The sequence below is a fragment of the Lepidothrix coronata genome, unplaced genomic scaffold (assembly GCF_001604755.1).
Source record: "Lepidothrix coronata isolate B3197 unplaced genomic scaffold, Lepidothrix_coronata-1.0 Scaffold78, whole genome shotgun sequence".
Lineage (NCBI taxonomy): Eukaryota > Metazoa > Chordata > Aves > Passeriformes > Pipridae > Lepidothrix > Lepidothrix coronata.
Window position 1 is genome coordinate 641,751 of NW_016690258.1, and position 12,740 is coordinate 654,490.

The 12,740-nt window shown below is 49.8% G+C and overlaps 1 protein-coding gene across 3 annotated transcripts in view; it reads left to right on the forward strand.

Moving 5' to 3' along the window:
* The window catches only part of RBM6 (RNA binding motif protein 6), a 57,344-nt gene extending 44,604 nt beyond the window's left edge, over positions 1-12,740 (forward strand). For 2 of the 3 annotated variants that reach the window (XM_017820052.1, XM_017820053.1), the window contains 14 exons: positions 980-1,228; positions 1,730-1,890; positions 2,589-2,686; positions 3,172-3,214; positions 3,795-3,855; positions 4,823-4,914; positions 5,578-5,748; positions 6,650-6,739; positions 7,127-7,216; positions 7,820-8,092; positions 8,664-8,738; positions 9,295-9,392; positions 10,622-10,721; positions 12,456-12,740. In XM_017820052.1, the coding sequence (XP_017675541.1) occupies positions 980-1,228; positions 1,730-1,890; positions 2,589-2,686; positions 3,172-3,214; positions 3,795-3,855; positions 4,823-4,914; positions 5,578-5,748; positions 6,650-6,739; positions 7,127-7,216; positions 7,820-8,092; positions 8,664-8,738; positions 9,295-9,392; positions 10,622-10,721; positions 12,456-12,581 (1,727 nt within the window). In that variant the 3' untranslated portion in view covers positions 12,582-12,740. The remainder of the gene's footprint in view (positions 1-979; positions 1,229-1,729; positions 1,891-2,588; positions 2,687-3,171; positions 3,215-3,794; positions 3,856-4,822; positions 4,915-5,577; positions 5,749-6,649; positions 6,740-7,126; positions 7,217-7,819; positions 8,093-8,663; positions 8,739-9,294; positions 9,393-10,621; positions 10,722-12,455) is intronic. The other variant, XM_017820054.1, reaches the window with a different exon arrangement.

Sequence of the window (12,740 nt, forward strand, 5' to 3'; positions counted from 1 at the left end):
AAAACTCTGCACGCTACAAACTGCAGACAAATGAGTACAGGCCTGTCCAAGGTGAGCTGTGCTGGCAGCCAAGTGAGGCAGTGTTGCAGCTTTCCCAACAGTTATGTGCAAAATCACTGTGTGTTCTGCCATGCTGCCCACTGCCTGAGCAGAATGAGAGCAGGGAGATGCTCTGGGGGGACACTGAAGAGGGAAGCTTCACTGTGCCAAGTCTTGCACTCTCATTTCCTTCTCTCTGTGGGAAGAGGCTTCAGCAGCAGGTGCAGGGCTGGTGATGTTTGACTTTGCAGCCCCACAGCTTTGGCTTTCCTTTCCAGCAGTGTTAGAAGCTCAGGTCAGGATCTCTTTTGCAGTGAAGCTAGGTGGTTCAGAGGCCCTCAAGCACAGAAGCTTGATGGAATTTATCTTCTCTGTGTTGCATAGGTAGACAGGGGGACAGGGTGTTTTCATGTTATGTCTGTGGTCAGTAGGCACCAGATAATATATCCATGATTATATTATGGTGTGTTTCACTCCATAGTCAAGGGGACCTGAACCCTGTTTTCCACCCAGAGACAGGGTGACAGTTACTAGTTGATATTGCTGAGCTGTGGGTGTTCAAGAATGCATAATGCAGAGTAAGGATATCACGGCCATATAGGTTGTGCTGGACATGGGAGGAACGTGTCCACATCCATCCCTGATTCATGTTTGTCCAGCCAAGAGCCAGTCCTAAAAGGAGGCCAAAAAGCATCTTGTCTCTGACAGGAAAGGTCTGGTAAAGGAGCCCAACATGAGACAAGTCAGTGGAAGGATGAGCAGTACCTAACTTGTCCTGTACACACCTTGTGTCTGCAGAGTGTTAAGGCACAGGATATGCAAAGGGCAGAACTGGTTGACCTTTTGTAAGGAGCACTGCTGCAGGGGCCAGAAAAGAGAAGAAATAAAATACCTGCTGAAACACTCTGTGTGAAAACGTTTCATTCCTCCTCTCTAATAGCAGAGACAAAGCTTGAAACACCTGAGCAAGAATTGTCAGGTCAACCAGGATCTCCAAAGCAGCCTCTGCAGCCCTCAGTTCCTACTCCACAGGAGGAGTGTCAGCCTCAGGAACAGGAGCCAAGGAAGAGAGATGAAGGGAGAGAGCGGCGACCCTCACAGGAGAAGAGAAGGGACATGGACCGGCACCAGGAGCCTTCTCAGAGGGAAGGGGAGGAAGCCACACCACCGGATGGTGGAGGAAGCAGAAGTGAGTGGCATAAAGCCCAAATTTGGATTCCTCTTGCTTGCACTCCATCTGCAGAAAGGACAGCATTTCACTAAAACCTCTAGAGGCTGTTTCTGTGTTGTGCAAATCCATGGCAGCAAGTAATAGTGGGCTGTCCAGCTCCAAAGGTGCTGACAAATTGCCTTTAGGAAGATTAATTCAGGTTGAGCTGGCTTCAGGATGGTGCAGTTAACTTAGCACTTCAAAACAGTTTCAAAAGTCTCTTTGGCCAGGGCTTACCCTGAGCTCTGAGGAGGGGCTATTTTCTGCTCTGTTTTCTGGGAAGGAATGGTCAGCTATTGGAGGTGGAACTCTGAGCGTCTTGCAAAGTGAAGAGAAAAAAAGCAATGGCTTCCAGACTCGACTGCGAGAAGCCGTGCTGTTGCTTTGAGTGGGTTTAGTCACAATACACTTAAGTTCTAAATTATATTTTTTTCCCTATTTTTTTTCTTTCCGGGCCGCCTCCCTCAATGTGCTTCTCAGCAATCATGCTGAAGCGCATCACCCGATTCACCCCCCCAGAGGTGATCGTGGGGCTCCTGGCGCCCTACGTGCGGCTCTCCACGTCCAGCGTGCGCATCATGAAGAACAAGGCTGGACGGATGGGGCAGACCTACGGCTTCATCGAACTGGAGTCTCATGCTGTAAGTAGCTTCTGGCTTTCACGTGCTCCCCCTGTTGGCATCTGAAATCTGCAGAAGTAGAGAAAGCACAGGAATACAAGAAATCACGGTGCTTGTGGGGCAGCTGTCCTGGAGTGAGTCCTCTTCTGCTTGTCTGGCCAGGTGCAGCTGTTGCTCTCTGGCTTTAGGAGTCAAAGACTGTCTGTTGTCACAAACTGTGACACTGTGTTTCTTGCCTCAGTGCATTTTTTCACAGACCCTCCTAAACTTGAACATCTCTTACAGAGATATTTTGTTTGCAGGGAACTTGAATTCAACAATTTCTGTTTGCAGAAGGCAAGAATCTCAATTAACATGCAGTCCCATGTTGGAGGGATCATATTTTCTGGTTTTGATTGGCTCCCAGACTCCATAGCAATGCTTTGGCATTGTTCCAGAGGGTGTTCACCAAAACTCCTTGGAACAACAGCAGCCAAAGCAGCCCTAGGAGAATGCAGTCCCTAGCTGGCTGCTGAAAGTGGTCATAGGACAAGCAGAGAACCTCACAACTCATTTATCCCTTTTATCGCATCCTAAATACTCTTCACTGACATTTAGGCTAATATTTAGTGTTGTGTTTCTTGTCTTCTAAGCACAAAGCATTCCTTTCAGGCAGGCTGGATTTGGAAAATGGGCTGATTTCCTTCTCATGGAAGTGACATTCTCCTTTCCTTTTACAGGAGGCGCTGAGGTTGCTGAAGATACTGCAGAACCTTGATCCCCCCATCTGCATTGATGGGCGTACGCTGGAAGTGAATCTTGCTACAGGGAGAAGAAGGTATAGACAGATAAGGCAGTTGGACTGTCCTTTGTATGATGTGCTGCAAGGCTAGAACTATGTTGTCAGACCAGGTGCTTAAAGTTTGGCACAGGAATTAGCACAGATGTTCCTACACTCTAAAAATGTGTTGGAGAAATGAAGACATTGGAGCTTGAAGAAGCTTCAGTGATTGAGCAGTATGGGATTAGTGATCATACTGCATATTGCTGTTGTCAAGCCATCAAGTCCCATTGTCAAGGAATTAATGTGTTCAGCTTTTTAAAAAGCATTTGGAGAGATTCATCTTTGTGGATACAGCAGAGTGGGGTCATAACTGTTGTGGAGACAGTGATCTGCCAAATCTGTCTCCTGGGATGGACTCAATCCAACATGTGGCCAGCAAAGATGGTCTTTCTGCCTTTATTTGTCCTGCTGTCGTTTTGAGTATACTGAGATTATTGTGAAGCCAAATTGACATTAACCTGCAACCTTTATCTCAACAGGAATGACTATGGGGAGCACGGTGACAATTCCTACTATGGCCCGGTAGGTCTGCACAGCTTCCTCGTGGGTCACTGGAAGGTGGGGAACGCTTGGGGAGACAGACCAGGCTGGGTTGGGCTTTTTCCCTCTGGACTGCTGCAAGTTCAGCAGGTTTGATGGGATGATAATGCTCATATGTGCTCTCACTGCTGCTCTGCCCCTCACGCTGTGTTCATCACGTGCGTGGAAGTGAAGTCAGAGCGCAGGTGCTGCTGCAGGGAGTTCTGGCTGGGTTACCCGATACCACGCTTTACAGAGTGATTCAACTGATGACTGGTCTCAGCTCCCGGAGGGAATGTCTCTTCTTTAGTGCTCGTTACTAGACTACAGGGCTCTTCTCGTACTGAATGGGCAGGAGGCTTCCATATGGATTGCTGTGAGCACCTCTCATGGAGGCTGCAGAGATCTTGTGCTTTGCAACACTGTCCATTGCTCTGTAGATGAAAAGCTGTGTCTGCTTGTGCTCTTTTTAGGGTAGCTAAATGAGCCATTCTGCTGAACTTTGGGCCTGTGAGAGGGAGGAGAAGCAATATGATGTTTGTCAAAGAGTCTCTTATCTGTTTGTGTTGTTCACTTACTCCAGGGCAGAAGGGGCATGAGGGACAGGAGGGGTGGCGAATCACAGCGACGCACCAGAGCACAGTGTAAGTTAAACTCTGCTTCACTCCTACTGTGGAGACTTTTCTTCCTTAAAAGGGCACTGACATGTAGAAATCAGCCCAAAAATATTTTTAAAGGCTAAGAGTAGGTTTGTTTGCTACACCCACTTCTGAGTTCCTTTGCCAACTTTGTTTAGTCACATTTTCCTATCTGATGATGTGTTTCTCTCTACTCTCACTGTGCGAAACTACATGTAGATAAAGGAAACTTGCTGCCTGTTTTTTCTTGTTGTGGAAAACTGATGGGATAAAATCAGCCTGGCAGTTACTAGCAGAGACGGAAGAAAATACACTTGATGCAGCAGTGCCAGTAGCTGGAAGAGCACTCCTGATTGTTTTAGGAACTTATATGTAGCATTGCTGAGCTCTGTCCAAGAACACTTGGGAAATGAAGAGCATTCCTGACATTGTGGGCCTACTACCCTTAAGGCCTTTGGCTTTTCCTGTTGAAACAGTTCCCTCCCCTTTCTTCTTGGGAGCTTTCATGCACCCACGGGGTGGAAGGGATGTGGGGAGTGTCATCACTTTAAACAGGAGACTATTTGAGAGAGAACAGCTCTTTCTTGTTCACAGGGGTGGGTGGATACAGAGCCTGATACTCATTACCCCATTCTTAGGGAAATTACTGAATTGCATGTCTTTGTCCAGCCAAGTGTTGTGGTCTGGTGATCTCAGCACAGCCCCTGTAAATCTGCTTTGATGTGGACAGTTTTGCCAGAGTCCTAAACCAGAAGAATTGTGAAAACTTATTACCCTTCTTACTCTTTAAAGAAAAGAAGATGTAGGTTGAGTGATGCGAAGATACTCATAGCTCTCTTGCCAGGAGGGAAAAATCCTTCTTTTCAACCCTTGATCCTTTCGCCAGTGTAATATTTGCTCATGCTCTTGTCTTTGTAAAAGGCAAGTTCTGTCCTTGGAGGACTGCTGCTAACTCTTGTCTCTCTCTCTCCAGCACCATCGGATGTGTCCACATACATTTATGATCCTGAAACCGGGAATTACTATGATCCCATAGCTGGGACATACTATGACCCCAGGACTCAGGTGAGTGCGTGGGAAGAAAGCTGTACATGCAATATGTTCTTACAAACAGCGCTTCTCTGGAGAGATTTTGCATCTAGATCCTGAAGACAGGGCAGTATAGAGGCAGCTTTGTTTCTTTCGCTCCGTCCTTTGACCTGTGTGAAAGGGAAAAATATCATTGCAAAATGTCACCTTATTGAGAGGCTAGGAACCCATTAGCTGTGTGTTGAAGCAGCTGTAGCCATCTCTTTGATCTCTGAAGCCCTGCCTTTGGGAGGTTTTTGGTCTGCTCTTCCTTGAGTAGACTTATAAGCAGAGCATCATTGCTAAATTTTACTGAAGACGTGTGACTGTAATAAAAGATGGACAGCACAGCTCTGTTTTCATCTGTGGTCTCTTTGCTTCTCTACCCCAGCCAGCAGTAGTTATGAGGATGCCAAAAAAGAGCCATCAGCAGAGGTTCTCTGGGACTATCATCTTGTTTTCATGATCCTAGAGATGTCTGTGTTGTGGGTGAGCAGGGCAGTGCTCTGATGACCTGACTTGGGCCCCAGCAAAGTTCTGAAGCCTTTTCCCTCTGCAGTCTCTTCTTACTGTGCTGGTCTCCCCAGCCCAGTAAGGACAAGAAGCCCAGTAAGAAGATTGTAGGGTTTTGGCTAAGTCTGCTCCAAATATCTCTTTCAGAGGGAAGTCACGATAGACCGAGAATCCTGCTCATCCCGAGAATCCTGCTCATCCCCGACAGAGAGCAGGAGGCGGCGGCACGGGAGCCAAGAACGGACAAATGAAAGGAAGGAGCCACACAGCAGGGACAACAGGGACAAAAAGGACAAAGGGAAAAGTACTTCTGCTAAGGTAAATCCCTCCAAGCATCAGAATGATCAGGAGGCTGAGGTATGAGAGGTTAGAAAATAGAGATTAATCAGAGGATTCAAAAAGGGAAGGACAGTGAGAGAAGACAATGAAATCCATGGAATCAGTAGCTGGCCAGGAATGTGATTGTTGTCCAGCCAGGTGGGAGTAAGTTCCTGAAATTTTTCTCTTGTGACATTAAATCCTGGGCTTCTCATCCCTTCCTTATGGTGAAGGATTGAGACACATCCAGTTAACCAAGACACGCGTTTCCTTCACACTGCTGAAAGCACCCAGCTATTGTAACAGGGACTACAAAAACTAGCAGAGACGTTTAAACATACCAAGTCAGATGATAACAGAGACTCAGCTCTCCCCTAACTGCTGTTCCTGCCCCCCAGTCCTAGGGCAGTGCTGCTCCCAGTGATCAAACACTATCTCCCCAGTGTGAAGAGCTGCTGGTTGGGAGTAGCTGCCCAAAGTGATGTTTGAGCACAGCCCAGGGCTGTGGTACTCACAGTGCCTCAGGAGTGCCAGGAGAGTTGGTAGAAGTGATTTACCACAAATGCAAAAACTTTATGTTCCTCCTTACCTCTTGGTCTGGATGTGCTCTGACATGACTAGTCCTGGGCAGCTGTGACCCGAGGGGTGCAATTGTCCCTGAGACTGGTACCAAGCCAGCCGAGAAGTCTCATGTAGTATGGAGGCTTTCAGGGTCACTGTCCTAGGAGAAACATGATCCTGTCTGAATGGAGGGTAAAAGCATCTCCAGTAGAAATCCTTCCATCATTTTTCCCAGCTGCCTATTTCTGTGTGGATGCTCAGAAGTGGCTTCCTGGCTGCACTGTGCACTCTTTGACCCCTGTGCTGCTGTTGGCCTAATACCTAGTCTTGGATTTTTCAGAATGAGCCTGGAGAGGAGAGGTTCTTTGCAGAAGACGTCTTCAAAAAGCCATTGCCTCCCTCTGTGAAGAAAGACGAGAGCTCAGGCCTGGTAAGATGTTGCATGGCACTCGTCTTCCTGGTCAAGTATGAATAGCTCGTGAACTGCTAAGCTGGAGCCTGTCCAGGGCTTCTCTCCAGTTCTCTGTAAAGTGTGTAAATGTGAGGCTTTACCCCACCCTGCTCTTTGTGCTGCTGAGCACACAGGTGAGCATCACAGGCTCATCCTGTTGCAGGGCTGGGTGTCTGCAGTCTCTGGTGTTCTCTGGGTGTAGCTTCAGGAAAGCTATGGATTCCCCAGAATGGGAATGTCTCCCACCAAAACCACCACCTCGTTTCTGCCAGTTGCCTGGTGTCTTTGGAGGCCTGTTTGAATGAGTGTTTAGCTATTGTGCACTGAGTCCATGGTGGTCTCAACACCTGATCTTGACTGTTTCAGACTGAGACTGGAGAGGAGAAGTTCTCTGCAGAAGATGTCTTTAAAAAACCTTTACCTCCTTCTGTGAAAAAGGAAGAGAGTGCAGCCCCGGTAAGTGGCTCCAGAGGATTGTGTTTTGCCTTGTTTGAGCCTGGGCACAGGACTAGTGAGACTCACCACAGCCTGGTTGTGACCCTGAGCGACAGCACTGGGGATGGAATGGTGAAGGCAGTTTGTTTTATAGCTCTGCCCCTGTTTGTGGTCTTCTAACATGGGGAAATTTGATACCTGCATTAAAGCAGGGTCTCTTCACTCAAACAGTCCTCAAGCAGAAAACTTTTCCAGCCACCTCTGGGCTGAGGAAAGGCAAACCTCACTGATGTCCATTGCTGGAGGAAGTGACTGACAGCAGCTCCCTGCCAAACAGCCACTGCCTCGGTCGGCTTCTTATGCTCAGGTGTGTGGCAGGTTGGGAAAGCCTGGCACCAAAGCATGGCCTGCCTAGAGAACAGAAGGCCTTCCACCCTGTGGTGTGAATGGAAAGCCAGCCAGCTTCTCTGCATTCCCTACCTGCCTTGCTGGGAAGCTGCTCTCTCCCTCCTGGGCTGGAACAGAGACAGCAGTCACGGGGAGGTCGACTGGGGAGGGAAAACCCCACGTGGCCGGGCAGGCTTGATGCTACAAACTGTCACACTTTTCTGCCATTTCCCTCAGCCCAAGGTGGTGAACCCTCTGATAGGACTTCTGGGAGAGTATGGAGGAGACAGTGACAATGAAGAGGAGGAGGAGGAGGAGGAGCAGTCCCAGGCTCAGTGGCTACCGCCTCCCCCCCACCCACCAGCACAGCGCGAGGAGCAGCCGCGGAAGGCCAAGGCCAGCGACGACAAGCTCACCGACTGGAACAAGCTGGCCTGCCTGCTGTGCAGGAGGCAGTTTCCCAACAAGGAAATGCTCATCAAGCACCAGCAGCTTTCCAACCTGCACAAGGTATGGGGGAGCAGTGGGTGGGGGTGTACTGCGAGCTGCTTTTGCCTTGATGGCTTCGTGATCTGCAGGAAAAATGCAGCGGTTGGGTGGGAAGAACTGTGCTGAATTAGGCACAGTAGCAGGCAAAGTTCCCCCGGAGCTCTGTTCAAAGCATTGTGTGAGCTGCTTGTTCCTGCCACGGGAGTGCTGTAACATCAAGGTGTGACTTTGTAAGCTGTGGTGAGATAGCTGAGGCTTGGGGAGAGTGGAGTGCTGGCACACACAAGTGTGAGAGAAGTAAGAACTTGGCACTTTCCTCCCCATGTTCTGGGCTGCTTTTGAGCTCTTGCTTCTAGGAGGGCCAAACTGCACACTGGTTAAAATAGGACTGGTTGCCTTCCTATCTGCAGGAGGAAGCGCTCCAGGCCTCTGTGGGGGATCAGATAGTCTGGGCTGCAAGAGAGCCTGCTGTGCCCGGTATAGTGCAAATGCAAGAACATGCTGCTTTACCTGTGCTCATTACAGGTGGAGCAGATGACTCAGACAGCTTGTGTTCTCTGCTTGACACTGGCTTCTGTTTTCCTCCTTCCAGCAAAACCTAGAGATTCATATGAAGATCAAACGATCTGAGCAGGAACTGGCATATTTGGAGAAGAGAGAGCGTGAGGTGGGTCTGCTGTGGTGGGCAGACTGCTGCTTGTGCCTTTGCAATGGGGGGATGGTGGTTCCAGGCAGACCCTCCACTTACACACCATATCTTCAGCCTTCCAATGAGTGAATTGTGGGCTCACCCTGCACTGGGACCTGTTGGAAGTGCTGTGGCTTCTAAGAGCTTATCTCCCTTCTCCCAGAAGGGTCTCAGTGTGGTTCTGCAAGCCAGGACTCTGGGCTAAATGGGTCCCAAATTTCTGTCTAAACTAATGCGGTGTATGGGCTGCTGCTACCTGGCCAGGGATGGGAGAGCTGTACTTGTCCATTGTTTGGAATGTCACAGAGCTGCTCCTGGTGCCATAGCTGGAAGGCTGCAACCACAGATCTGAGTCAGCCCAACAGGTGCCATCAGGACAGAGCAAGTGGATTGTGGGATGTGATGCATTCAGTGTTTGTGGGTCCCCAGGACAACCTTCCAGCCAGCTGAGGATGAGATCTGGTTGCAGAGCTTTCTTCTGCAGTGTTGAATCTTTCATAGGTCCTGTACTTACTTTGTTTTTTCTCTTATGAAGGGGAGACATAAAGACAAAGGAAATGATCGGAGAGAGAAATTCCAGCAGCTGGATTCACCAGAGAGGAAACGACTCAGATATGACCGGGATTCAGAGAGGTAATGGCTGCTCTTGGTTAGACCTCTCTGGGGATGCTGATGCTGGGATGGGGTGTGTGCTGCTGGCATGCCAAGGCCAGTGGGGTAGGTCTGCAAATTAACAGTCAGTCAGACTGTCAGACAGAGTTCCCCAAACTGTGAGCCTGTTGTGCTGCAGGACATCTCAGAGAGGGCAGGAGGAGGGCATTGATGGAAATGAGGGTTTAGGAAAAAGCAGAGATAAGCTGTCTGGTGCTGGAGGGGTGAGATGGGGGCTTGAGTGTGCCTGGCCAGACATAGAGAGCAGAATGCAGCCTGTTCCCATCCACCTCGTCCTTAAGGCACTTGCTGTCCTCCTGTCCTGGCATCTAGCCATCGAAAGAAAGAGCAAAGCTGTGTTTCATCTGTTCACTGACTCAGAGGAACGCTGGGAGCTGTTTCCATCTCATTCAGAGTAGGTGGAGGAAGAAAGTGCGCGCTGTGCGGAGCTCGCGACAGACCTGCCTGCTGCGAGCTCGCGTGTTCCAGTGGGCTGAGGAAGGGCCAGGCATGTGTTGAAGACAACACTGGTTATGTGCCTGTTCCCTTCTGGTGCAGCACCTCAGAAAGAGACCTTTCCTCTGTGTCTTGCAGTTTAAAAATCCACATTTTCTCTTCCCTGTTTTCCTGGAATAGCTTTGGATAAACTAAAGCAGTTTGTGTGCGGTGTCATCAGCAGCCAGAAAGTAGAACTTGTCTGAAGGAAGCTATTTTTGTGCTGAGAGGTCTTCAAAACTGTGAGTTTTGGTTAGTGGTTTTGGATGAGTAATGACCAGGTGGGAGAAAGGGTGTCTGAGTTAACACTGCATCTGTTGAACTCCATGACCACAGCACTGGGAGAAAAGAAAGATCTAACAGAGCAACAGGGATTAGACTTCACTTTCTTGCTAAAATTCTAATTAAGGAATACAAGCACAGAACGCTGCTGGCTGGCTTGTACTGTAAATATTTTGGAACTTGAGCTCATTTCCTGTGCCCTGGTGTATTTCCCCCTGAGGTGGGACAAGAAATTTTGCAGTCAAAGGTGTGTGAGCCCTGCACATAGAATCCACTGTGGTGATTTCCTTAGGCGGTGTGCTTCTGGCAAGAAACTTGGATATTCCTCATGAGAGGTTGGAATGTCAGTGAAGGTTCTATTAGTAGAGCTAAAAATCCCTGGCATGTGTTTGAAGCATTGGAAGATTGGACAATTGATTCTATCTCTTTTGCAGTGACTTTGACAGTAACAACAAAGGGAACCGAATGGTGCAGTCTCCAGGGTGGAAGAAGAGCTTCGGCCACAACCAGCAGGGCACAGCATCACCAATGGAGGTGAGTCTTCCCTTCCTTTCAAAGCACACCACTATCTTGCAGCCCATAATGTCTCCCATAACAGCTGGAGGGAGTTCCCAGCCAGAGGAAGAGGCAGGCTGCAGGTCTAGGCACCCACTTGATGGAATAATATGTGTGCACTGATGAACTTTGCAGGCTGGGAGGGGCTGCAAGTACGTTGGCTGTAGAACAAGGTTAGAATTTATATGGATCTGGAGGTGTTGGAAGTAAAACAACAGTAGATCAGGAAGGATGTGAGCATCTGATTAGTACCTGCCCGAAGCCAGGCTGGGGGTTGAGCAGGTCACCAGCTCAGTGCTCTGCAGCCACATGATCTGGGGGAAAAGGTGAACCTCCACCCAGGAGGTGCAACTGTAGCCAAAGCCACGGGGCGTGTCCTGCTCTTTGTCTGCTCTGCTTAGCACTTGTGAGGCTCTCACTGCCATTGCCGACTCTGGACAGTGGGAGGTGATGCCAGGGTGCCTTGCCTGAGGAGCAGAGTCCCATCAGCAAAGGGTATCAAAGGGTATCAGGGTCTACCCGACCCTGCCTTACCATGACAGGCTGGTCTCTCAGGGGACCTTAATTTGCTTCAGAGGGCTTATCTGAGAAGCGGCCTGGGGCAGGGGCTGCTCTCCCCTGCCCAGGGACACAGGAGCAGGATGGTGCTGTGGTGGCAGGTTCATGGCTCACCAGGCTGCCGCGGTGTCCGTGCTTCGCCGAGGGGCAGCTTGGAGCACGGCTCGTGGTGTGACTTTCAGCTTGCAGTCGAGTATATCATTAAAGCAAATATTTGAGGCTTTGTGACGCGTGTTTGCTTGAGCCCACACACACGAGGCAAGAGTCCCTCTTCAGTACAGACAGCAGGAACCGGCCCCAGCTGCTGCTGAGTCCTCGTGGTGAGGTTCCTGTGCCCATAAAATGGGCTTTGTCGCAGAGCCAGCTCCAGCGACGCGCTCTGGGAGGTCTGACCTCTGATCAGGGCTCCCTGTCTGGGTGGGGAGCTGGTGGCAAAGTACAGCCCCTCGTAGAGTTCCTAGAAAGGCCTCCCAGAAGAGCCCTAGAGATGTGCTTTCCTTTCACTTGCAAGTCACGCGGGACAAAGCCATGTGCCCACTTCAGCCCCACAGGACTTTGATCTCTTGGTCTTATTGGTGAGATCTCTGGTATTCAGGTAAGTTGGACTTGAGAGAAACTTCCAGCCCCAGGCCTGCTCCCCTGGGCCAACTCCAGACAGATATTGCTGAATAATGCAGGCACTGGCTGCAAAAGCCGGTCCTTAAACACTGGTTGAAATTCCAAGCGAGGTACCAGCGCCCATGGGAGCTCTGTTAGAGAGAACAGCTGAGCTTGTGCCAATGCAGGCTAACAGCAAACAGCTCCCCAAGAGCCCAGCTCTTGCTGGCACTTTCCTTTGCTCGGTTTCCATCCTGGCTGGCACACGGCTGCCTGGGCTGCCGGCACTGCCTGCTTGGCTGCCACCCCACCATATGCTCCTGTTGTTCCCCACAGCCCATCCCTGGGGTTTGATTCTCAACGGGCATTTGCTGGCTGCGGCTGCTTTCGTTGCCCACAAAGGACCTGTAGTTTCTCCCAAGCAGCTTTTGGAGGAACACAGGGCACTTGCTCTTCCTCCACCCACGGATCCACATGGGAGCAGTCAGCAGTCCTTGAAGCAGCCCCGGGGAAGCTTTTTCTTTATGGGAGGAGAAATCACTGTGTGACTGTTTGCAGGCAGAAAATCGGAGGAAGGGCCCTGGCCTGGGGGCCCCAGGGAAGCCCCCCAAGAGGCAGTCGAACGAGACCTACCGCGACGCCGTCCGGAGGGTCATGTTTGCCCGCTACAAGGAACTGGAGTGAACAGTGGGGGAACCCCAAGCCAGTCTCTCTCCATCTTTGTCTCTTTCTCTCTGTGTCATGTTCTTTTTGAAGGTTTGGTCTCTTTTTTTTGTTTGTTTTTTTTTGAATTGTTACAGGTTTTGCTGCTAGAATTTTTTTAATAAAACTGAAAATTTGTCA